Source organism: Danio rerio, chromosome 8, assembly GCF_049306965.1.
Source record: "Danio rerio strain Tuebingen ecotype United States chromosome 8, GRCz12tu, whole genome shotgun sequence".
Lineage (NCBI taxonomy): Eukaryota > Metazoa > Chordata > Actinopteri > Cypriniformes > Danionidae > Danio > Danio rerio.
Genome location: NC_133183.1, coordinates 59,450,729 through 59,476,873, shown reverse-complemented (window position 1 = coordinate 59,476,873; position 26,145 = coordinate 59,450,729). Strand labels below are relative to the sequence as shown.

Below are 26,145 nucleotides of genomic sequence, written 5' to 3'. Positions count from 1 at the left end.
TTCCCCATTCTGATGCTCGGTTTGAACTGCAGCAGATCGTCCTGACCATGTCTACATGCCTAAATGCATTGATTTGCTGCCATGTGATTGGCTGATTAGGAATTAGTATTAATGGGCAGTTGAACAGTTGTACCTAATAAAGTGGCCGGTGAGTGTGATATATCCTATAGGTTCAATCTGTTGTGATAATTCTATAGTAATACAACAGAACAGAACAGGATAGATAGATAGATAGATAGATAGATAGATAGATAGATAGATAGATAGATAGATAGATAGATAGATAGATAGATAGATAGATAGATAGATAGATAGATAGATAGATAGATAGATGAAGACTTCAATGCAAAAAGCCAATAAAACTATGTCATTTCAGCGTGAACTGCGCGGTATCACTCGTTGTTATGGGAACTCACTGAGTGTGTTGATGATGACAGGTGAAGCTCGAAGCTGCTGATCTGTGATGGAGGGTGGTTCGCTCGCGCGTTCACGAGGGAGGGAGGGGGGAGAGAGCGAAAAAGAAAAGGGGGCTCGTTCTCCCGGTCATAACGACACATCTCTGGCGACATGAGCCACGCGTGACCGACGCTCCGTCCTCTTCAAAACCAAAGGCGAACTCTCGCTTTGCTATGCGGGACCGAGAGCCATGAAAATGCTTCGATTCCGGAGCCCGAGCCTCTCCTCCCTCGCGCTGGAGCTCCAGTGCACCGTCCGGCTGCTCGACGACTCCGAGATCTCCTGCAGCATCCAGGTAGTGACTAATAAACATGTATCCAGCATCCAGGTGATGACTAATAAGCGGTATATTGTTGACAGGGTTTGCGTTTGTTTAGCTGGAAGACGCCTATAGGGAGTGATGGTGACGCGCTCGTCATGGTTTGTGCTCGGTTTATTATTGCCGCCGTGAAATGACCGTTAACGTAAACAGTTACGCCCTTGACTTTTCTTTGTACTCGAGAAATATTGTTTATTAAACGTGTTTAGGTCGTGAACGCGAATAAGAGAATTATAACGAGTGGAAGCACGTTTGTTTTAATGGTGTGTAATTGAATTGGCTGCCTGATTGGCAACGGAGATCCTGATGTAAGGCAGCGCGTCCATGTGTCTCAGACTATGACGATAAATATAATTTTTTTTTTGCTTCAAAAGTGATTAGTGGCTGAAAAAAGTGTAACAGTTTGATAATTGTTTGTAAAGTCTTGTCAAGTCGTTTTTCATAAATAGCACTTGTCACTCAGTGTGTCAAAGCACGTTTAGCCCGTGTGAAGTACACTTTTAAACCGAGCGTACTTAAAATAATGTTTAATAATAATGTATAATGGAATAAAATGCTTACTTGTAAAATAGGATGGATAAATAAATAAAAAAAACAGTTACTTTTAGCTTGTGATTTACAGGAGTTTTCTGTTTGTCTACACTTTCAAATAAATGATTCATAACAAGACCCTGATCTCTGATCTTAACGTTTAATGTTACATTTTTTACTTTAAAAAGCCTATATTTATTACAATATATTGTATGTCCAATAATATATTAAAATAAATCAATTATTAGCAGGAAAGATATTATCTCATTACATTTTAAAAAATTCTTCATATTTTTATGTGATCGTCGCAGACTTTCTTTTTTTTTTCAAACTACTTAAAATCATCGACAAAAGTCGCTTTATTAAACTTTTGAACATCAAAAAGTTATAGGAGCAGAGATCAGATATAATTAAAATACACCCACTGGCCACTTTATTAGGTACACCTTACTAGTAGCAGGTTGGATTCCCGTTTTCCTTCAGAACTGCCTTAATCCTACGTGGCATAGATTCAACAAGGTATTGGAAACATTCCATGATAGCATCACGCAGTTGTTGCAGATTTGTCGGCTGCACATGCATGATTTGAATGTCCCGTTCCACCACACCCCAACGGGTGCTCTATTTGATTGATATCTGGTGACTGTGGAGGCCATTTGAGTTTAGTGAACTCATTGTCATGTTCAAGAAACCAGAGATGATTCGCGCTTTATGACATGACGCGTTATCCTGCTGGAAGTAGCCATCAGAAGATGGGCACACTGTGGTCATAAAGGGATGGACGTGGTCGCGCTAAACTTAAACATCTTCCATATATTGAAGTAATCTTTATTTTAATTATGTGCAGTTTTTAGAAAGGTATGTACTGTTTCAAGTGCATATTTGACACAAGCACACTTTGTTTTCACGAGGGCCTTAAAAATCTCTAATGAGCAAACTGAAGGCAACTATGGCATGGATTTTTTTTTTATGAACTTTTTTATGGCCAACGTGTGAACAGCTTGTAATTAAACTAATGAAGCCCTCCCTGACCTCCTAGGTTGTCTATGAAGCCTATGTAATTTTTATATGAATGACTAGGATGTTTTTGCAAAGAATGTTCTGTTTTATGACCCATGAATGCTTATGATTTCCCAGATAATACATAAAATGTATTCTGTACTTTTAATGTCAATTTATCTTGACAAAATATGTTTTCGCACTGTCCTCTGTAATATTAAATATAATAAAGTAAAACACTCACAACAGTTTAATTTTACCAAATGAAATCATCTTCGAAACTAACCTCTTATCAAAGTTGATTCTGCCTAGAGATTAAATGAACACTCCACTTTTTTTACAACTTCCCTAGAGTTTAACAGTTGACTTTTAAGGTTTTGAATCCATTTAGACAATATCCTGGTCTGCGTAAGCACTTTTAGCTTAGCTTAGCATAGATAATTGAAACTGATTAGACCATTAGCATCTCTCTTTTGCATTTTGATAATGATGATTTTTCAGAAATTTCTTTACCTTTATTATCAATGCATCTTGACAAAATATGTTTTGAATTCACACTGTCCTCTATAATCTTAAATATACATTTAAGTAAAACTTTCAAAACAGTTTAATTTTAATAATATCATCTTCAAAACTAACCTCTTGTCGAAGTTGAATATGCCTAGAGATTAAATAAACACTTCACTTAAAAAAAAAAAAAAAAAAAAAAAAAACTTCCATCAAGTTTAACAGTTGACATTTATTGTTTTTGAATCCATTTAGACAATATCCAGGTCTGGCGGGAGCACTTTTAGCTTAGCTTAACATAGTTAATGGAATCCAATTAGACCATTAGCATCTCTCTTTTGCATTTCGATAATGACGTACTGTACTTCTGATATGAATGTATCTTGACAAAATATGTTTTAATTCACACTGACCTCTATAATCTTAAGTATACTTTTTGGTAAAACTCTCACAACAGTTTAATTTTACCAAATGAAATCATCTTCGAAACTAACCTCTTATCAAAGTTGATTCTGCCTAGAGATTAAATAAACACTCCACTTTTTTACAACTTCCCTAGAGTTTAACAGTTGACTTTTAGCATTTAAATCCATTTAGACAATATCCAGGTCAGGCAGGAGCACTTTAAGCTTAGCTTAGCATAGATAATTGAATCTGATTAGACCATTAGCATCTTTCTTTTGCATTTCAATAATAATGATTTTTTTCAGAAATTCTGTACTTTTAATATCAATGTATCTTAACAAAATATGTTTTTAATGGACACTGTCCTTTATTATATTTTAGTAAAACTCTCACAAAAGTTTAATGTTACCTAATAATATTATCTTCAAAACTAACCTCTTATCGAGGTTGATGAGATTAAATGAAAACTCCACTTTTTTATATTTGGAAATATGCTTGTTTAACAGTTGACTTTTAACATTTTTAATCCATCTAGGTCTGGCGGGAGTACTTTTAGCTTAGCTTAGCATAGCTAATTGAATCCAATTAGACCATTAGCATCTCTCTTTTGCATTTCGATAAAGATGAATTTCCAGAAATTTTGCACTTTTAATATCAATGCATCTTGACAAAATATGTTTTGAATTCACACTGTCCTCTATAATCTTAAATATACTTTTAAACCTCTTTCAGTTTCTTTTATCTGTCGAACACAAAAGAAGCTATTTTGAAGAATGCTGGAAACTTGTAACCATCCGCTTGTTAAGTGGTGACGTGTTTGTGACGTATGTAATACTGTTTCCGGGTCCAAGCCGCCATTCATTTGAGTGGAGAAATCATTCGTTTATGATCACGTTTTATTCCTATCACACATTAAAGTTAATTTTATATAAAATCATAGTGTACACAACAATCTCTGGGCTTGCTGCATAACAAATACCAAATATTTAACAATTTATACAAAATTTCCACACTTAACAAGCGGATTGACTTTGATAGAATTTGTTATGGGCTAAAGGTTTTTAGCTTTGATCACAAGATCCTATTTTGTGTTTAACAGAAGAAACTGGTTTGGAGTAAATAGTGAGTAAATAGTAATTGTTGGGCGAACTATGTCTTTAGGACTGGATCATTGTGTCACCAAAGTATGGTACTGATATTCCACCTTTTGAGATGTATAGATATCCAGTGGAAACATCGTAATATCTTAATGTATCAGTGATGCCCCCCCCCCCCTCCCCCCAACAAATCTTGTCTTGCTTGGCAGCTCACTATGTTTTGTGAAGCAGCCAATACATTTCTTCCAATCATGCTCTCTATTTTCCAGTCACAATAAACGAGCTAACTCATTTCTGGGAAATACTCTTGACAGTCTGCTTCCTTTCAGAGCCCTCTCGGAAACAATACAAACATCCAATCTACTGAAAATCTGCATGTAGTTTTGCGAATATACAGTCAGATTTATTATATATATATATTTCTTTCCCCAATTTCTCTTTAAAGGAAAGATTTTTAAACACATTTGTAAACATAAATAATTTCTAATAACTGATTTATTTTATCTTTGCCACGATGAACACATAATATTTGACTACATATGTTTCAAGACACTAGTATTCAGCCTAAAGTGACATTACAAGGCTTAACTATGTTAATTAGGCAAGTTATGGTAATTAGTCAAATCATTGGATAATGATGGTTTGTTCTGTAGACTAAAATTGATTAAAAAATTGCTTAAGGGGGCTAATAATATTGACCCTAATATGGTTTTTAAAAAAGTAAAATCTGATTTAATTCTAGCCAAAATAAAACAAATAAGACTTTCTCAAGAAGAAAAAATATTATAAGAAATACTGTGAAAAAATTCTTGCTCTGTGAAAAATCCGGAAAAAGAAAAAAAATAATAATTCAAAGCTAATAACTGTGACTTCATCTGTAAATATGATTGAATCTGTAAGGGCCACGAAGCAATCGTAATGCTGTTATTGTCATGCAGCTGTAATGCAGGCTTAAGTGTTTGATGATAACGGATGATGATGATGTGTAGTCCGGCTCTTTGCAGTATCACTATCACATTGAGTCTAATGGAAGCAGCGTCCATTTCCAGAAACCGCACTATTATGATTACGTCAGGAAACTAACCACTTATCGAAGTTGAATCTGCCTAGAGGCTCATTTTACTGTTGACTTGCAGCGTTTTCAAACCATTCAAACCATTTCCAGTGCTGGTTCCATCCATCCTAAATAGTATTTGAAAATAGAATTAGTATATCCTAAACTGTAGTATGTTGAAAAGAGTGTGCCAAAGGTTCCCGGATGGTCTACTTTTTCCGGTAGAAATTCAAAGTGTAGAAGCGTCTGTACTCTAACTGCTAATATCGCCCACAATGCATTGCATGTTGGATGTGAATTCCATTTAAACTACAAACTCGGGTGGAAAAGTGTAAAGAAACTACAAACATGGCTGATGCGCAAGACCAATCGTCAAGTAGAGAGGCTTCGTTGAAGTTGTTGACTATTAATTAACATCCAGTCTACTGGAAAATATTTCAATCGTGCTTTCCGTGTTATATTTCATCAGCAACTACAATGTGAATTTATATAAAGACATGTTTGTACATTTACTTCTGAATGCATAATTATCCAAAGACTTGAAGAGATTCGCCTCGCAACACAACTGAATCTCCAATATTAAATATGAAAGAAAAGTGGATGATGTGTTGAGATGATTGACAGGGAACTTAACTAAGCAACAACAATGCGTATGTCCCAAAACTTGCATACTCTTCTGTTACACACTCAAAAGTATGTACTTATTCCTTCACAAAAAAGTACGCACTTTTAGAACGTAAAAGTATGCAAATTGGGACCCACCACAGGTCTGGCGGGAGCACTTTTAGCTTAGCTTAGCATAGATAATTGAATCCGATTAGACCGTTAGCATTTCTTTTAGGCTTTTCGATAACTTTTCTATTTAGAGATTGACTCTTCTGTGGTTACCAGTCTTCGCTGAGGCCCAGCTTCCAGCCTCTGCCGCTGAGACTGCAACTTTTGAGAAATTGAAATGGTCGTGCCCAACTGAGTCTGTTTTTTTTTTCTTCTCTTTCCCCAATTGGTGAACTTTTTTTCCCTCTCCGCTGTCGCCACTAGCTTGCATGGTTTAGGATCTGTAGAGCTGCGCATCGATGGACTTGCTCTCCAGTGTCTAGACCCTCAGTAGTGATTTTTAAACCACACTGAATTGAGCTGAACTGAACTTAAACACTAAAAAACTGAACTACACTGTTCCAATTTACTGCGACCATTTATTTGAAGCTGCTTTGACACAATCTACATTATAAAAGCGCTATACAAATAAAGCTGAATTGAATTAAATACATTGTGTACTAAGAGTGACGGAAAATGAAACTTGCTATTTTCTAGGTTGAAATGGTATGACTAGGAATTATACACTCTCCTGCAGCCATGGTACGGCAGGAAATTCTTCAATTATTACACTAAAATAAAGATATAGTACTAACAGAAGAGTCAAGTTTTAAATAGAAAGTTTTCAGCACATTTTTTGAGATGCTAATGGTCTAATCCGATACAATGATTTATGCTAAGCTAAGCTAAAAGTGCTCAGTCAGACCCAAAGACAGGCTGAATGGATTAAAACAAGTTAAAACTCAACTGTTTAACTTTAGGGTAGATGTACACTACCTGACAAAAGTCTTGTCGTCAATTTCAGTTGGAAGAGCAACATAATAACTTGACTTCTAGTTGATCATTTGGAAAAGTGGCAGAAGGTTGATTTTTGCTGTTGAGCTGCATCCCAATCTTCACAAATGCTGCAGAAGACCTATTGGAAGTCACATGGGCCCAAGATTCTCTCAGGATTCAGTCAAGTTTGGTTAAGAAAAAATCATGGTTTGGGGTTACATTCAGTAAGGGGGTGTGCAAAAGATCTGCAGAGTGGATGGCAACATCAACAGCCTGAGGTGTCAAGACATTTGTGCTGCCCATTACATTACAAACCACAGGAGAGGGACCACATCAAAGTTCCTGAAAGCAAAGAAGGTCAAGGTGCTCCGGGATTGGCCAGCCCAGTCACCAGATATTATTATTATTGAGCATGTCTGGGGTAAGATGGAGGAAGCATTGAAGATGAACCCACAGAATCTTGATGAGCTCTGGGAGTCCTGCAGGAACGCTTTCTTTGGCATTCCAGATGACTTTATTAATCAGTGATTTGAGTCATTGCAGAGATGTATGGATCTCCAAGCACATGGGAGTCAGACACAATATTCATTCTGTTTCCACTGCAGCATGACTTTATATTCTATACTGGACATTATTTCTGTTAAGTGACAAGACTTTTGTCTAAACAAAGTCAGAACTTACTGTCCTAATTAAATTGTTAAAAATCAGGGTATGATCATATTTTATTTTGGTCAAATAAGTGTCATCTAGAGGCCTTTGCCTTTCAAATAAGCCACTTTTGAAAACAAATGATCAACTAGAAGTCAAGTTATATTTTGTCTATATTTTGGATATTGTCTAAATGGACCTAAAGCATCAAGACTTTTGTCAGATAGTCTACTATGAGCCTATTTCCAAAAGAGTATTTCTTTAAAGCTAGTCCTGACTTCATAAAAAAAGACTGACAAAACTTTCGACCAACTTCTTAAATGTTGAAAACGTTTCATCTTTACTTACGGAAAAAACTGGAGGAGCAGAAGAGAAAGGAGAGAGATGACAGAAAGAGTGATAACCTTTTCATACATTGTATTTCTCTGTCCGGTGTGGTGTTTATAAACTTTTGAGCTAAAAGAAGGAGCTCGCTCTGTTTGGTCTAATAAATATTTCAGAAGGCCACGAGGCTCTAATGGCTTCTTGTTCTGTGATGGATTTCTCCTGCATATTTGATGACCGTCCTCATAGACAGAGGCTGCACCTCCATCGGCGCACTTGTACATGCTATAAGCACTCGCTGCTTACTTTTTCATCAGCTACACGAGGAGTTAAATGCTGAGTTTGTCGGCTGCGTCGTGTGCTGTGTAGGTCAGCAGTTAGTTCCGGTCCTTGAAAAGAGTGCTGATACGCAGACCTTTGACTTTTCACTGAGTTTGCGCCTTGCAAATAGACTCTAGATGTCTCACGAGAAAAGCTAACTAATTAAATGGGTGCCAATGTTTTAACGAGTTTCATTTGTGTGGAAAAGTGTATTTAATTTGTATAGAAAAAGTACACTCACCGGCCACTTTATTAGGTACACCTGTCCAACTGCTCGTTAACGCAAATTCCTTATCAGCCAATCACAGGGCAGCAACTCAGTGCATTTAGGCATGTAGACATGGGCAAGACGATCTGCTGCAGTTCAAACCGAGCATCGGAACGGGGAAGAAAGCTGATTTAAGTGACTCTGAACGTGGCATGGTTGTTGGTGCCAGACGGACTGCTCTGAGTATTTCAGAAACTGCTGATCTACTGGGATTTTCATGCATCTCTAGGGTTTAAAGAGAAAAGAGAAGAAAAAGAGAAAATGTTTTGTGGTCGCAAATGCCTTGTTGATGCCAGAGGTCAGAGGAGAATGGACAGACTGGTTGGAGCTGATAGAAAGGCAACAGTTACTCAAATAACCACTTGTTACAACAGAGGTCTGCAGAAGAGCATCTCTGAACACACAACATGTCCAACCTTGAGGCGGATGGGCTACCGCAGCAGAAGACCACACCGGGTGCCGCTCCTGTCAGCTAAGAACAGGAAACTGAGGCTACAATTCACACAGGCTCACCAAAATTGCACAATAGAAGATTGAAAAAACATTGCCTGGTCTGATGAATCTCCATTTCTGCTGCGACATTCAGATGGTAGCGTCAGAATTTGCCAATATCAACATGAAAGCATGAATCCATCCTGCCTTGTATCAACGGTTCAGGCTTGTGACGGTGGTGTAATGGTGTGGAGGATGTTTTCTTGGCCCACAGCCCTCACAAAGCGCGAATCATCTCAGACTGGTCTCTTGAAAATGACAATGAGTTCATTGTAAATGGCCTCCACAGTCACCAGAACTTAATCCAATAGAGCACCTTTGGGATGTGCCGGAACGGGAGATTCGCTTTATGAATGTGCAGCCGACAAATCTGCAGCAACTGCGTGATGCTATCATGTCAATATGGAGCAAAATCTCTGAGGAATATTTTCAGTATCTATGCCACGGAGGATTAAGGCAGTTCTGGAAGCAAAAGCGGGTCCAACTTGGTACCAGTCATGTGTGCCTAATAAAGTGGCCGGTGAGCCCAACCCCTAATTCTTTTTTTTTTAAAGTCCACATATACCGGAAGCTTTTTCCTCCCATACTGTGATTTTTTTGTTTTTGTTTGAAACAATGATCACATTCGGTTCCTAGCGAAAGCTGGATAGTGTCTTGTTTTTCAGACAGTAATAAGTAGTGTAGCAGCATTGAGGTGTGTGAAATTAAATTGAAACTAAAAAATAGTCCATGCAAAAGTTTGGCCACCCTCTCTTTTGTCTTGAGAGCAGATCTTTTAGACCAAACTAAATCCTCAAACAGACTTCACAGATGGTTTATTTCAGACATACTAAAAATCTAAAAAGATTTGCTCTTGTGTTTTTCTGTTTTGGACAGACTACAGGCATGCCAGTGTAGTAGGTCAGCGATAACGTAATCAGCGTGTGTTGGAGTGAATGAGATGCGTGTGTGCTTCGCATGGGTCATTTCTCAGTGGTGTGCCGAGTGTCTTCTCAGTGTCTGAAGGACAGAATTCTGATGCATTATTAAAGCAGATCATGTTCTTCAGCGAGTCTGTGCTTCACTTGTGTGCTACTGATGCTGCGCTCGCAAAACTGGACAGACTCAAACACACTTAACATCTCGACTCAGCTGGAGCTTGTGAAATATGATAGTTACCGTGTCTGTTTTAGTAATAAGTAACAGAATGCAACTTCTAAATGAAGCTTTTTTCAGTACTACACTTTAAAAAATTCTAGGTTCCACACGATTTCTTCACACTGTCCCCACAAAAATCAATTAAGTTAATTTAATTGTTTTTACAAACTTAAGTGCATTGAACATGCATTCATTCATTTTCTTGTCGGCTTAGTCCCTTTATTAATCTGGGGTCGCCACAGCGGAATGAACCGCCAACTTATCCTGCAAGTTTTTACACAGCAGATGTCCTTTCAGCCGCAACCCATCTCTAGGAAACATCCACACACACATACACCACGGACAGTTTGGCCTACCCAATTCACCTGTGCTGCATGTCTTTGGGGGAAACTGGGGAAACCAGAGGAAACTTACATGAACGCAGAGAGAACATGCAAACTCCACACAGAAATGCCAACTGAGCCGAGGTTCGAACCAGCGACCTTCCTGCTGTGAGGCGACAGCACTACCTACTGCACCACTGCTTCGCCCTGCATCGAATATAAAAAGATTAAGTTGTCGCCCCAAAAATCACAAGAATTGTGTTGATTCAGCTAATTTTAAGAAGGTAGTTTGAATAAGCAGCTGCATAAATCATTTTTAGGGTGTACAGTTGAAACCAGAAGTTTACACACACCCTATAAAGGCACATAGCCATTTTGTTTTTAAATGTCTCATAATGAATCATACTAAATGTTTACTGTTTTAGGTCTGTTTACATTTGCTAAATGCCAGATTAATGACAGCATTTTGCATATATATATATATATATATATATATATATATATATATATATATATATATATATATATATATATATATATATATATATATATATATATATATATATATAATTTTATATATTATTTTATTTATTTTATTTTTTTTTTTTCTAGACAGTCAAAAGTTTACATACATTTCCGTAGTATTTTGTAGCATTGTCTTTAAACGGTATAACTTGGGTTGAATGTTTTGGGGGATTTAAAGAGGAGCTACTATGCAAAACCCACTTTTATAAGGGGTTGTGTGGCATACAGAGTAGGGCTGCTCGATTTTGGGAAAAACCATAAACATGATTATTTTGGTCATAATTGTAATCACGATTATTCAAAACGATTACTGTTAGAGTCAAAATTATTAGCGCTCCTGGGAATTTCGTAAAAAATAAATATTTCCCAAATGATGTTTAAGTATTTCTTCTAATATTTTTTCTTCTGGAGAAAGGCTTTTTTGTATTTTGGCTAGAATAAAAGCAGGTTCAAATATTTTGAAACCCATATTAAAGTCTATAATATAAGCCCCCTTAAGCAATATATTTTTTGATTGTCTGCAGAAGAAACTAATGTTATACAATTACTTGCCTAATTACCCTAATTAAGCCTTTAAATCGCACTTTGAATCTGAATGCATGTATTTTGAAAAATATGTAGTCAAATATTATGTGCTGTCATCATGACAAAGGTAAAATAAATCAGTTATTAGAAATGTGTTATCAAAACTATTATGTTCAGAAATCTTATTTCCATTATACAGAAATTGAGGGGTGGGGGGCGTGGGAGGCTGCTAATATTCAGGAGGGCTAATAATTCTGACTTCAATATACAGTTATTTTCCACCCTGCAAAGGAAAGAGAAATAAATACCATAGAATACAATTATGAAACAAACTGTGCTTTAAGCATCTTCAAAAACATTTTAGCAACAAAAATCCTTCAGTCGAGAGCAGAGAGGCATGTTCTCCATTTGTTCTTTGATTATTAATCATAAAAACAGGCGGCAGAAGGATAATGGCGCGCAGTCTCTTTAATAGTTTCTCTTTCGCGTGTCTTTTGATTCTCAACTCGTTTGTTTATAACACAAATGAGGGTTAAAATGAATAATCACTTAACACCGCATTTTGACACCTATTTGACCATTAAAGCGCTCATGTTAAGATGACTTTAGATGTGTGCGCACTCCTCGTCTCAGTGTGCGAATGAGACCGAATGCTGGCTGCATGCTTCTGTTCTGTGTGTGCGCGGCACACAGAATCATGCGGTCTTTCGCGCTTTTAAGAGCAACACGTGTACCACTGGAAAGGGGGCGGTAAATGATGCAATAATCGTTTATCTCGATTAATGTTTTTTCATAATCGTTAGAAGCCGAAATCGGATTTTCGATTAATTGCACAGCCCAAATACAGAGTGTGAATATAATAAGCTTCTAATGGTAAAAATATATTATTTCTATTTTATTTAATCTCACTTAATAAAAACACTGCAGAAACACTTTAATTGACATTCTTACTTTGCACGTGCCATCAGAAAGGGAAAACCCCGCTCTCTAGTGACCATCTTTCCCTCATTAGTGTAGAGGTTATTCTTTTTTTTTTAAATCTGCCACTATGCTGACACGTAGGCATTTGTAGCTCCTCCCTCTTCTGAAAAGGGCACAGTCTCATTTGAATTTAAAGCAACAGTCACCAAAACAGAACAATTTGTATCAAAGCCTCAAAAAGTCAGTTTCAAAAAGTTATAAAACATTACTTGTTTGGTATTTGAGCTGAAACTTCACATACACACTTTAGGGACATCAGAGACTTATTTTACATTTCATCGAAAGAGGCATAATAGGCCTCCTTTAAACATACTTATTTTGGGCGCTCAGACAATCCATGAGAAAAGTTGTAAATTGTGAATGAAATTTGACTCCAGAACCATCTACTTGAAGGTATTTTGCCGCATCATGTTGCATAAATGAGTTCTGAAGCATGAAAATCAGCCAATCAGATCCATGACATGCATCACAGTGCTGTGTGCGTTCACCATCTGGCTTATTCAGCTTTACTCGCGCTGAACAGTTCTCACTGCTGTCCTTCTTGAAAGTGCAGCGGTGTCATCATTGATTAAACATTTCTATTTTGGTATTACAGCGAACGCAAATCTGCCCGTCTGCAGAAATGTATCTCTCATTGCCTGTTTTCATCAATAAACGTCCGGAGAGCCAAAAGGGAGAGAAGGTGGTGTTGTGGTGGAGACTATAAATAGTGCTCAGGCTATTCTTATCCTCCTCCTCTTCCATGTCCTTTGATTAGATTTCTTTTTTTTTTTTTTTTGTAAGAATGAGTGAAGAATGATAAAACAGGGAGAGAGAGAGAGAGAGAGAGAGAGAGAGGGAAGGGGTGTAAATGAATGACGTCAGCGCTGTGCTGGGAATGATGTGTCAGTGATGATGTGCAGAGCATGCTTACGGTTTGAAGGCAGCATGAGCATCTGAGCTGGGACTGCAGACTCTCTCTAAAGCTGCTCCTAATGCTGCATTTGCTCAAACGCATGTCTTTTATTGTGTCAGTTTACCTTTTTGGAATGTTTGCATAGGCCTGTCATGATATCTGTTTTTCGTTGTATGCTATATATTGCACCAAAATATACTGCGATAAAAATATTGTTGTCATTTTAAGACGATTTGATGCCACTTATTATTCATTCATTTTCTTGTCGGCTTAGTCCCTTTATTATTCAGGGGTTGCCACAGCGGAATGAACCACCAACTTATCCAGCATGTTTTTATGCAGCGGATGCCCTTCCAGCCGCAACCCATCTCTGGGAAACATCCACACACATATACTACGGACAATTTAGCCTTCCCAATTCACCTGTACCGCATGTCTTTGGACTGTGGGGGAAACCGGAGCACTCGGAGGAAACCCACGCGAACGCAGGGAGAACATGCAAACTTTCACACAGAAACACCAACTGAGCCGAGGTCCGAACCAGCGACCTTCTTGCTGTGAGGCGACAGCACTACCTACTGCGCCACTGCCTCGCCGCCACTTATCATATAACGCCAAAATGACAATATAATATCATCATGATGGAAGTACACTCTTCCAAAGAACACATATTTTATTAATACGAATATTTATTTTGAGTCATTTTAACAATTTAGGCATTGGAATCAGAATGTGAAAATCCATATCCTAAATAAATAGTAATAAATGTTAACAAGAAAGGTAAAAAGGAACAGAGGATGTGATGTCTAGAGCCCAAAAATAGATGTGAAAATAGAGCCCATATTGTTTGCTATAATGCAAAAACTTTGAAGCTCAATATCTCAAAATCATTTAGAATGCAGATAGAACCTTATAAATCTAAGATGACAATATGATGACGTGTGCAGGTGCTGTAGTGCTGTCCCAATTCTTAGGGGATACATTTTGAAGCCCTTCACGCTCGTTTTTAAGGGCCAATAGGAAGAGGAAGGGGTAGGGGTACAAAAATAGAATTGGGATTGGGCCTTAATGCCTTTTCTCTTCAGCATTATGAGCATTTGTTTCATTTGAACAGAAGCAGAAGAGAGGCTCTCAAAAGCCTGTGTAAATGTCTAATCCTTTTGATTTTGAGTCATTCATGCTCAAATCAATCTGCAGGCTTTCATAAGAAGTTGGGAAAGATCTCAAGGGTTCAAGCTTTTTACACATTTGGAAAGAAAATGGATTAATGATCTTTCATTTAGCCAATTTGAAAAAAATAAAATAAAACTTTAAAGGGATAGTTCAGCCAAAACTGAAAATTCTGTCACCATTTACTCATCTTTGACTTGTTCTAAACCAGTCTAAATCAATTTGTTGTTGTTGTTGTTGTTGTTGTTGTTGTTTTTGTTGTTGTTGTTGTTGAAAACAATGACAAAGCAAAAACAGAACAAAACAAAATCAAAGAGGCTGCACCGTGGCGCAGTGGGTGGCACAATCCCCTCACAGCTAGAAGATCGCTGGTTCGAGCCCTGGCTGGGTCAGTTGGCGTTTCTGTGTGGAGTTTGCATGTTCTCCCCGTGTTTGTGTAGGTTTTCTAAGGCTGCTTCTGTTTTTCTGACAAGTCCAAAAACATGTGCTATAGGTGAATTGGGTAAGCTAAATTGTTCGTAGTGTATGTGTGTCAATGAGTGTGGGTGTCTCCCAGTGATGGGTTGCAGTTAGAAGGGCATCCGGTGCATAAAACATATGTTGGACAAGTTGGTGGTTCATTCCACTGTGGCGACCCCAGATTAATAAAGGGACTAAGCCGAAAAGAAAATGAATGAACGAGTGCAAAAGAAGACATTTTGAAGAATGTTGGAAACCGGTATTCATTGACATTCATGGTAGGAAAAACAAATACTATGGAAGTCAATGGTTACAGGTTTCCTTCGTTTTAAAAAAAAATATCATCTTAAAATGTTTTTATATATTTACATTACAGGGTTTAACGCTAAGGATTTTTTCCTACTGGCCCGATTGGGTTTAGAGCTTTACGTGCTCTGCCAAAATTTTCACTGACCCCACCAAAAAATAAAAATAAAAGAATTTACAGCCCTGCATTATGTATTATAAAATATCATACACAACTTCTTAACTTTTCTGATTTTGACAGTAAAGTGGTAAATATCTTTTTATAAAGCTGCTTTGGAACAATAATGGTTGTGAGAAGCGCAATAAATTTAATTGACCAACACATGCAAACAGACAAACATGCTGCAAATAGGGCACACCAGCATCTTCCCAGCAGTGACTGTATGATTGTGAGATTCATCTTTTCACTTTGAGGATGATTGAGGGACTCAAACACAAATGTTAATGAATAAACCCTTACTGATGCTTCAGAAGAAAACACAAGGCATTAAGAGATGGTGAGGTGAAAACATGTAGAATCTGACGATCGAGGTACATTGCACTTCATCTATTTCCGATAGTTATTTCCCAAGAAAACAATGATATTTCAACAAAGTAAGAAAAAAAATTGACATTTTGTTGCACAATTTGTTGTGCTTAAAAGTTTTCACCCCCTGGTTCTTAATGTTGAGCTGATATTTACTGACATCCATAGGAGGAAAATAAATACTGTAGATGTTAATGGTTGCAGGTTTTCCTCTTTCTTTAAAATCTTATATTGTTTTTATATTTATATATGTACATTATATACTATAATATATCATTCTTATTGTTCAACAGAACAAAAACATATTTGGAACAATTCAAGAGTACATTTTAATTTTTTTTTTAAATATATAAATATTTTTTAGTGAACTAACCCTTTACATTTTTCATGTTTAGAAAATAGTGAAAGTCCATTATATCCATATTTAAATAGTTCACGTGCGGGTTTGTGTGTGTGTCGTCCTCTACTGTTTGTACATCACTAGCCTGCGGCAGTGCAGTGACAGTGTGTGGTGTGTGTGATAGATATTTTAGGAGACAACAGCATGTTTGGCCATTGGGGATATATGACCCGTTAAAGACACAAACACACACTGATACACACTCGTATCTGTCACTCACTGTGCTTCTGCTGGAATGACTGGATAGTACAGCCCCTAGAGCACAGTCAACTTACTATAATGTATAAAGTAGTCAACATGTGATGGGGATTTGAAGTGAACTTGTCCTAAAACATTTGAAATAACACGCATTGTTGTTTTGGAACAATTTTTGGGAGGGTTGTTAATCGCAGATGAAAGTGAAGACGGGTGGACGGGTCGCGGATGCATGTTAAAGGGGGGTGGGGGTGTTCACAGATAAAAGTAAACAGGGGGGGGGGGGGGACACATAAATCGCAGACATAAAAGTGAAGAGCGGGGGATAGGGTGGGGGGATTGGCGCGGGCCCTTGATAATGTCTTTGGGGGCCCCCTAAATGTATGGGCCCTTAAGATCGTCCTGACAAAAAAAAAAAAAAAGTAATTTGATTTAGAAAGTAGTAACGCTACCGCCACGATACTGAGTATTGTAGTTAAACTAGTAGCATCACTACTTGTAGCGACATTACTGCCCGACACTGCTGACTCTTGATGACACTCGAATCCCCTGTCAGAAAAGTCTAGTGTCTGGGAATGAGCTTTTTACAGTGTCTGCTATAATGTTAATGTTGTTTTCGTGTGTTTACATAGATGAATGTGGCCACGGTGTAAAAACACAGTACAGATATGAGTTCATTGCCACAATAGATCGTTATGATAACATGATATATACCTACAGGGATTTCCTGAAGATAAATACCAAAAAAATAACACAACTGGATTAACTAAAGCAGTCACGATTGTCAATCTCATTTGAAGCAAGAGCTCACGATGACGTGTGCAGGTGCTGTAGTGCTGTCCCATTTCTTAGGGGTCAACTTTGAAGCCCTTCCCCTTCACACTCTGTTTTAAGGACTAAGGGGAAGGGGTAGGGGCACAAAAATAGATTTGGGATCGGGCCTTAAAATATGATACTTTTTTATATAAAAGTATGTCCGAGTATTTTTTCTCCCCCACAGGGGAATGCAGGAAACAACAGGAAATTTCACTCAAGTTGCCTGTGTTAAAGGATTAAATGTTTTATGATGCACCACAAACCATTTGTGCAGCCTTTGAGAACACAAGTACCACATGCAGCCTTCCTGTGTGTTCATATGCAGTACCAAAGATCATTCTTAATATGCAGGCTTTTTTTAAAAAAATCAATTAAATCTGAGTTTTAATCGTCAAAGATTCATAGTAAATAATTAAAGCTAATATTCTTTCAGCATGACATGTCTTGTAATTGTCTGCAATGATGTCGTCATCTCTGCGGATCACTGAGAAATAGTGAGTCATTCACTTTGGCATCTGCATTTTCTGCGAAATGTTCCTCTACTTATTAGTTTCTGTGTTCAACTCGTCCTTAAAAACATTGCGAGTAATAAAATTAGGACTTTGCAACTTTGAAACCGTCACATCCAGCCCAAGTTTTCACATATGCAGTGGGATGTTAAAATCAAACGTGAAACATACAATACCTGACAAAAGTCTTGTCATCGATCCCAGTTGAAAGAGCAACAAATAATGACTTCTAGTTGATCATTTGGAAAAGTGGCAGAAGGTAGATTTGTCTGACTAATCATCTGTTGAACTGCATATCAAATCATCACAAATACTGCAGAAGACCTATTGGACCCCGCATGGACTTAATATTCTCACAGATATCAGTCAAGTTTGGTGAAGGACAAATCATGGTTTGGGGTTACATTCAGTTTGGCGCCGTGCGAAAGATCTCCAAGACATTTGTGCTGCCCATTACATTACAAACCACAGGAGAGGAAATTCTTCAGCAGTAAAGCGCTTCTTCTTATGCTTCAGCCTCCACATTAAGGTTCTACCAGAAAGACTTTAGGAGGCAGATAAACGTTTGAACATTTATTGTGAATTGTTTGCATGAATGAGAGTCTGTTACGGTCCTTTCATAAAGTTCTTTGGCGTAAGCCCCGTCTATTGACCTTATTCTAAAATGCGGAAGTGCGCCTGTTTTCGCGATTGTCTTAGAACAGGGTTTTTCAAAGTCTAAGACAGTGGGCCTCCCTTTTGACACAACTTATCCATTGGCGCCCCCCTCCTCCCAAACACACACGCGCGCACACGCACACACACAAAAAATTCTGGAGGTTTTCCTGCTACCTCATCATGCTTGGTTTCAAGGTGTCGCCGAAGTTTAGCGGGTCTCATGCTGTCATTAGCCAAAATATCTTGACAAACCACACAGAAAAGAAGTGGTTCATCAGCTGGTCCTGTCCACGTAAATCCTAAACTCAAATACTGATCATCATATCGTCGTCTTTTGGGTTTAAGCCCTGAACTTGAAGGCTTTGAATCGGGGGGGTCTCAGAAACCGATCCATTCTATTAGCAGGCATATACCTGTATTGGCGGGCTTGCCAAACAGAAGCGAATTCACAGCTATGGCCTTCTGGGTAAAAAAGGTTTTCTTATTTTTGACATATTATTTTTTTTAGCTTTGTTTAATTAAAACGTTTAAATATAATAAAAAATACATGTAATAATTAAACTTAATAATTATATTTTTATTATATTATATTTTTTCCCGCGCCTCGCCTGACATGCTCTGGCGCCCCCCAGGGGAGGCGCGCCTCACACTTTGAAAACACCTGTCTTAGAACTTCTGTTTCAGTCGCCTATGGGAGAAATGACAAGGAATAATAAACGGCAAAAAAACGGTCAAACTACTTGCTCTACAAACAAATGTTTGCATGACTATACAGACCGAGTAGAATAATATAACAAGGAAATATCAGTTTACAACATCAAACAGCGAAACGAGCAGTTTTTAATGTCTAAAAATGAATGGAAGTGAATGAGACCGGAAGTCTCTTGCCAAAAAGATTTAAATAGCAGCGTCCGCTCGTCTGCGGAGAATAAGGTCAATAGTGCAGAACTCTGGAAGAGCTGGGAGATCCTGCTTGAAGATGAAGGCAGGGCGAAACCAACCCCCTGAGTGGAGACGAGGCCGACCTGGTGGTGGTGGTGATGGGGAGGATGGAAGGAAACTTCCGCCACGTCACCTGAACACAGCGAAACAGATTGTTTAGATGAGCTTATATACATGGCTTGCTTGGTTGTTAAAGGCTGACGAGATAATTATTATGAATGACGTGACACCTCAGTCTTCCTGGTAGAACTATAGCTAAAGCTTTCATTTCCTGAAAGCAAAGAAGGTCAAGGTGCTCCGGGATTGGCCAGCCCAGTCACCAGACATAATTATTATTAAGCATGTCTGGGGTAAGATGGAGGAGGCATTGAAGATGAATCCAAAGAATCTTGATGAACTCTGGGAGTCCTGCAGGAACGCTTTCTTTGGCATTCCAGAAGACTTTATTAATCAGTGATTTGAGTCATTGCAGAGATGTATGGATGCAGTCCTCCAAGCTCATGATGGAGTCAGACAAAATATTCACTCTTTCTCCACTGCAGCATGACATTATATTCTATACTGGACATTATTTCTGTTAAGTTACAAAACTTTTCTCTAAGCAAAGTCAGACCTTACTGTCCTAATTAAATCATTAAAAATGAAGGCATGATCATATTTTATTTTGGTAAATAAGTGTAATCTAGAGGCCTTTGACTTTCATATAAGCCACTACTGATACCAAATGATCAACTAGAAGTTATTATTTGTTGTTCCTAAAACTTGGATAGGCGACAAGACTTTTGTCAGGTAGTGCACAGCATGTTGTAAAGTCAATATGGCGACCGTCCTAACTAAGATCTTTAGACGGAAGAAAGGTTTGGACAATGGCATCGTCTTACAGCAGCGGGTCAGTTTCACATCAGACATGTTGTCAGCATAATCCACTTTCCTGTGCTCGGGGCGTAAAGGGCGGACAGAGAAATGCTTCTATTGTTTCAAGATGGCTTCCATTATAGGCATAAATGTTGTGCAGGTCATAAGAGTCAAGCACTGGGGGACTGCTAAACGGAATCTGAATCTGCTGTGTGAAATGGCATTGGTGTCACTAAACAAAATCGCAAAAGTAATGTTTGCAGAATCTCACAAAATAAGCACTTTTTGTGCTTAACTATCTTTAATATGAACATTCCTTATTGAAGGCTTTACAAACAAGTCAGGGGCATACACTCACCGGCCACTTTATTAGGTACACCTGTCCAACTGCTCGCTCACGCAAATTTCTAATCAACCAGACGCATGGTAGCAACTCAATGCCTTTAGACATTTAGGCATGGTCAAGACGATCTGCTGCAGTTCAAACCGAGCATCAGAATGGGGAAGAAAGGGTTGTTGGTGCCAGACGGGCTGGTCTGAGTATTTCAGAAACTGCTGAAGGAGTGGGATTTTCACGCACAACCATCTCTAGGGTTTACAGAGAATGGTTAGAAAAAGAAAAAGTGAGTGGCAGATCTGTGGGTGCAAATGCCTTGTTGATGCCAGAGGTCAGAGGAGAATGGCCAGACTGTTTTGAGCCAATAGAAAGGCAACAGTAACTCAAATAATCACTCGATGTCTGACGCACAACAGAAGACCACACCGGGTGCTACTCTTGTCAGCTAAGAACAGGACACTGAGGCTACAATTCACACAGACTCACCAAAATTGGACAATAGAAGATTGAAAAAACGTTGCCTGCTCTGATGAGTCTCGATTTCTACTGCAACATTTGGATGGTAGCGTCAGAATTTGGCATCAACAACATGAAAGCATGAATCCATCCTGCCTTGTATCAACGGTTCAGACTGCTGGTGGTGGTGTAATGGTGTGTAGGGAGATATTTTCTAGGCTCACTTTGGCCCATTAGTACCAATTGAGCATCGTGTCAACACCACAGCCTACCTAAGTATTGTTGCTGATCATGTCCATCCGTTTATGACCACAGTGTACCCATCATCTGATGGCTACTTCCAGCAGAATAATGCACCATGTCATAAAGCGTGAATCATCTCAGACTGGTTTCTAGAACATGACAATGAGTTCAATGTACTCAAATGGCCTCCACAGTCACCAGAACTCAATCCAATAGAGCACCTTTGGGACGTGATGGAACGGGAGATTCACATCATGGATGTGCAGCCGACAAATCTGCAGCAACTACATAATGCGATCATGTCAATATGGACCAAAATCTCTGTGGAATGATTCTGGTACCTTGTTGAATCTATGCCATGAAGGATTAAGACAGTTCTGAAGGCAAAAGGGGGTATAACCTAGTACTAGTAAGATGCATCTAAGAGGCCGTAATGTATGTATTACATCATCACACCCCCAAGCTTTTAACATTTACCAGCCCTTCCTACTGTATGTATTTGGGCCAAGGACAGACTGAACCATTCAGAGAAAATTAGGGATTAATAGGAATCGACACGCAGTTTGTCTTTCACACATGGTCACCTGCTCAAACAAGGTGAGTGCGCACACTGTAGAATACTAACATCTTCATTAACATCAGTCGTCTTTGATTTTGCGTAAAGAAAGTGACCTCTAATTTTATTGCTCGCATAAATCTCATTCATTCACACTTCTCCCTGGTTTGCTCATGTTCGGGCTCATCCTCTGCTTAATGACATGACTGGATCTTTGTGACCTCTGGATTAGCAGACATTAGACGTTCAGCTCTAAGCGAGAAACACTCATAATTGATATTGCATGGGTATTAATTACTGAACATTTTATCTAGGGCAAAGCTTTTATGGTCCTAAAAGTATTATTATTATTATTATTCAGACTAGTGCTGCCGACAGAGGCGTTGCTAATGCTAAGTGAATTTTGGAGGGATTTTGAAAGGTGGAGATTTAAAGAAAGCACAGCAGTGCAGTTTGCTTGTGTTGTTTAAACTAGTCTTCCATGCCATCTCGTTTGACTCCTTAATAATTGATCATTTCACCCACATACTGCTTCTCTGTCTCATGCATGCCCGCTTATTCATTAGGGGCGGTGTGCAGAGCAAGCATCTTTTGCTGTTACTCATGCTTTGTCATTTAAACATTTTAAAATCCAGCTATTAACTAGCATTAACATCAATTCAGAACACCCTAGCAACACCTTAGCAACCATCAATCACACCCAAACATTGGCCACATGCTAAGAAGTGTTCTAAACACCCTAGCAACCACCATTTACAAAACAAGAAACCGATTATTATAAACATACCAACACCCTAACAATGTGGTGACACAAAAACACTCCATAAACAACTATCTAGCATTGTGACAACACATTAACAAGCATTCAGAATCCCTTGGCAACAACATAGAAACACCTTAGCAATGATAGCTTAAAACCCAGCAATATAGCTGCACACTAACAAGTATTCTGAACACATTAGCAAACTAAAATAGCACATTTATAGTGGTAACACCCTAACAGTCACCCGGGACACCTTAGCAACCATATTGGAACACCCTAGCAACACCTTAGCAACCATCAATCAAACCCAAACATTGGCCACACGCTAAGAAGTGTTCTAAACACCCTAGCAACCACCATTTACACAACATCAGCACATTATTATAAACATATCAACACCCTAACAATGTGGTGACACAAAAACACTCTTAGCAATCATAAACAACTATCTAGCTTTGTGACAACACATTAATAAGCTTTCAGAATCCCTTGGCAACAACATAGAAACACCTTAGCAATGATAGCTTAAAATCCAGCAATATAGCTGCACACTAATAAGTATTCTGAAAACATTAGCAAACTAAAATAGCACATTTATAGTGGTAACACCCTAACAGTCACCCGGGACACCTTAGCAACCGCATATATCAGCACTTAAGCAACCACTATTTACACAATAGCATTGTGGAAACACCCAAATGGTGCATAGCAACACCCTTACAATATGACAATCTAACGAACTCCTTAGCAACAACAAATATTCCTGTAGCATTGTGGCAACTCAAGCAACTATTGAGAATGTCTTTGCAACAACATAGTGACACCTTCACAACCATCAACTACACTCTAGCATTATGGCAGGACACCAACAAGTATTCTGAACACATTAGCAAACGGAAATAGCACATTTATGGTGGCAACACTCTAACAATGACTCAGAACACCTTAGCAACCACGTCAGCAACCTGGCAACCACTATTTACACAATAGCATTGTGGAAACACCCAAACAGTGCATAGCAACACCCTAACAATATGGTACACTAACCCCTAAACCCTCGTTAGCAACAACAAATAACCCTGTAGCATTGTGTCATAACGTAAACAACTATTCAGAAAGCCTTAGCAACAACGAAGCAACACTTTAGCAACCATTTATTACACTAGCATTATGACAGCATACAAACAAGTATTCTGAACACATTAGCAATCTGAAATAGCACATTTATGCTGGCAACACCCTAACAACTACTCAGAACACCTTAGCAACCACATAGCAGATTTTAGCAACCACTATTTAAACAACAGCACTGTGGCAACAGCTAAACAGTGCATAGCAGCACCCTAACACTATGACACACTAACAATCACTCAGAACTCTTCATCAATAACAAATGACTCTGTAGCGTTGTGACAACACATAACCAAGCATTCAGAATGTCTTAGCAACAACATAGAAACACCTTAGCAACCATCATTTACATCCCATTCTAAACATATTAGCAAACTGAAATAGCACATTTATGCTGGCAACACCCTAACAATCACCTGGGACACCTTAGCAACCACATTGGAACAACCTAGCAACCACCATTTACACAATATGTGTACACAATACAAAGTATCATCAACATATCAACACATTAACAATGTGGTGACACAATCAACTACCCAGAACTCCTTAGCAACCACAAATAACTCTCTAGCATTGTGACAACGCATTAATAAGCATTCGGAATGCCTTAGCAACAACATAGAAACACCTTAGCAACCATCATTTACATCCTAGCAATATGGGGGCACACTAGGAAGAATTCTAAACACATTAACAAACTGAAATAGCACATTTATGCTGGTAACACTCTAACAATCACCCGGGACACCTTAGCAACCATATTGGAACACCCTAGCAACCACCATTTACACAATATGTGTACACAATACACATTATCATTAACATATTAACACATTAACAATGTGGTGACACAATCAACTACCCAGAACTCCTTAGCAACCACAAATAACTCTCTAGCATTGTGACAACGCATTAATAAGCATTCGGAATGCCTTAGCAACAACATAGAAACACCTTAGCAACCATCATTTACATCCTAGCAATATGGGGGCACACTAAGAAGTATTCTAAACACATTAGCAAACTGAAATAGCACATTTATGCTGGCAACACTTTAACAATCACCCGGCACACCTTAGCAACCATATTGGAACACCCTAGCAACCACCATTTACACAATATGTGTACACAATACACATTATCATCAACATATCAACACATTAACAATGTGGTGACACAATCAACTACCCAGAACTCCTTAGCAACCACAAATAGCTCTCTAGCATTGTGACAACACATTAATAAGCATTCAGAATGCCTTAGCAACAACATAGAAACACCTTAGCAACCATCATTTACAACATCGCAATTTGGCGACACAATAACTGAACATATTAGCAAATAGAAATACCACATTTATGCTGGCAACACCCTAACAAATCACTTGGGACATCTTAGCAGCTACATAGCAACACCCTAGCAACCGCTGTGAGTTTAAACGAGCAAACTCCACTCATAACTGTCTAGTGCTTATCATGTAAAAATGCAATTCTGATGTTGATATGAGAGAAAACATATGTGATCATGTTAGAATTCTCTTCCTAATCCGGGCCGGTGTAGCACTTAATCCTTGTTTCACATTTTCAAAAGTGCACAGAGATATTAAATATTTTGTATTTCATCATGTTCAGAAACTGAAGCTCTAAGATGATTTTGTCATAGTGCATGAGCAGAATGTCGAGGCCAGTCTTCATTGTGTGTGGTGATATTGGAGTCCCCGCAGTGAGATGTATTTCACATATCAGGAGTGTGCGATGGCACCCTGCGTCACGGGTAATAACAGCAAGGTCAAAAAGCTGATGGTCATCAGAACCGAAGCAGAGCTGCTCAGTGGAGCAGAGACGCTGTCCTGTATGAGATCATAAACCATCATCAGTCAGTGTTTCCTGCAGAACCATGTGTTCACAGCTGTGCCATTTTTGCACATAAAACATGTCTAAAAATGAATTGTTAGAGGAATGTTCAATTATACAGCATCAAAATTATTTATGGAATATTGCAAAATTAGTTATAAATGATTTATCAGTGCAATTTTCAAAATGTTTGTGCTACCATAATATCATAAAACAATATATATGTGTTTGGTCATGCAAATTATGCTACAAAAGCAGTGTAATTAGCCGCCAGTGATTTTTCTGGTAATGTGCACAATTTTTATATGCATTATTTCTTATACAAGAGATTAATTTTTAACAACAAAAGTTAATGAAGCGAACTCCTTAATTTCAAACTCCCTTTAATTTTTTAACCTAGTTTATTTTTAAGATCTGAGGTAAACTATCTGCTGGGCCCAGTTTTTCAAAAGGTTTAATCCGGATCAAATTGATCCAGATTTAGCAATTCTGTTTTTGCGATCCGTGATCAGGTAATCCAGCTTACTTTTTGAGCCAGTTTTTCAAAGCAACATTGGATTGGATCAATCTG

General features: G+C 38.3%; 1 protein-coding gene across 6 annotated transcripts in view; it reads left to right on the top strand.

The window, feature by feature from the left end:
• Positions 1 to 545: 545 nt before the first annotated feature.
• The window catches only part of frmd3 (FERM domain containing 3), an 85,626-nt gene continuing 60,026 nt past the window's right edge, over positions 546 to 26,145 (top strand). For all 6 annotated transcript variants that reach the window (XR_012384795.1, XM_073911218.1, XM_009304291.5 and 3 more), the window contains exon 1: positions 546 to 751. Coding sequence is in view for 5 of the 6 variants with exons in the window: in XM_073911218.1 (XP_073767319.1) it covers positions 647 to 751 (105 nt within the window). In the remaining variant the exon portion in view is untranslated. The remainder of the gene's footprint in view (positions 752 to 26,145) is intronic.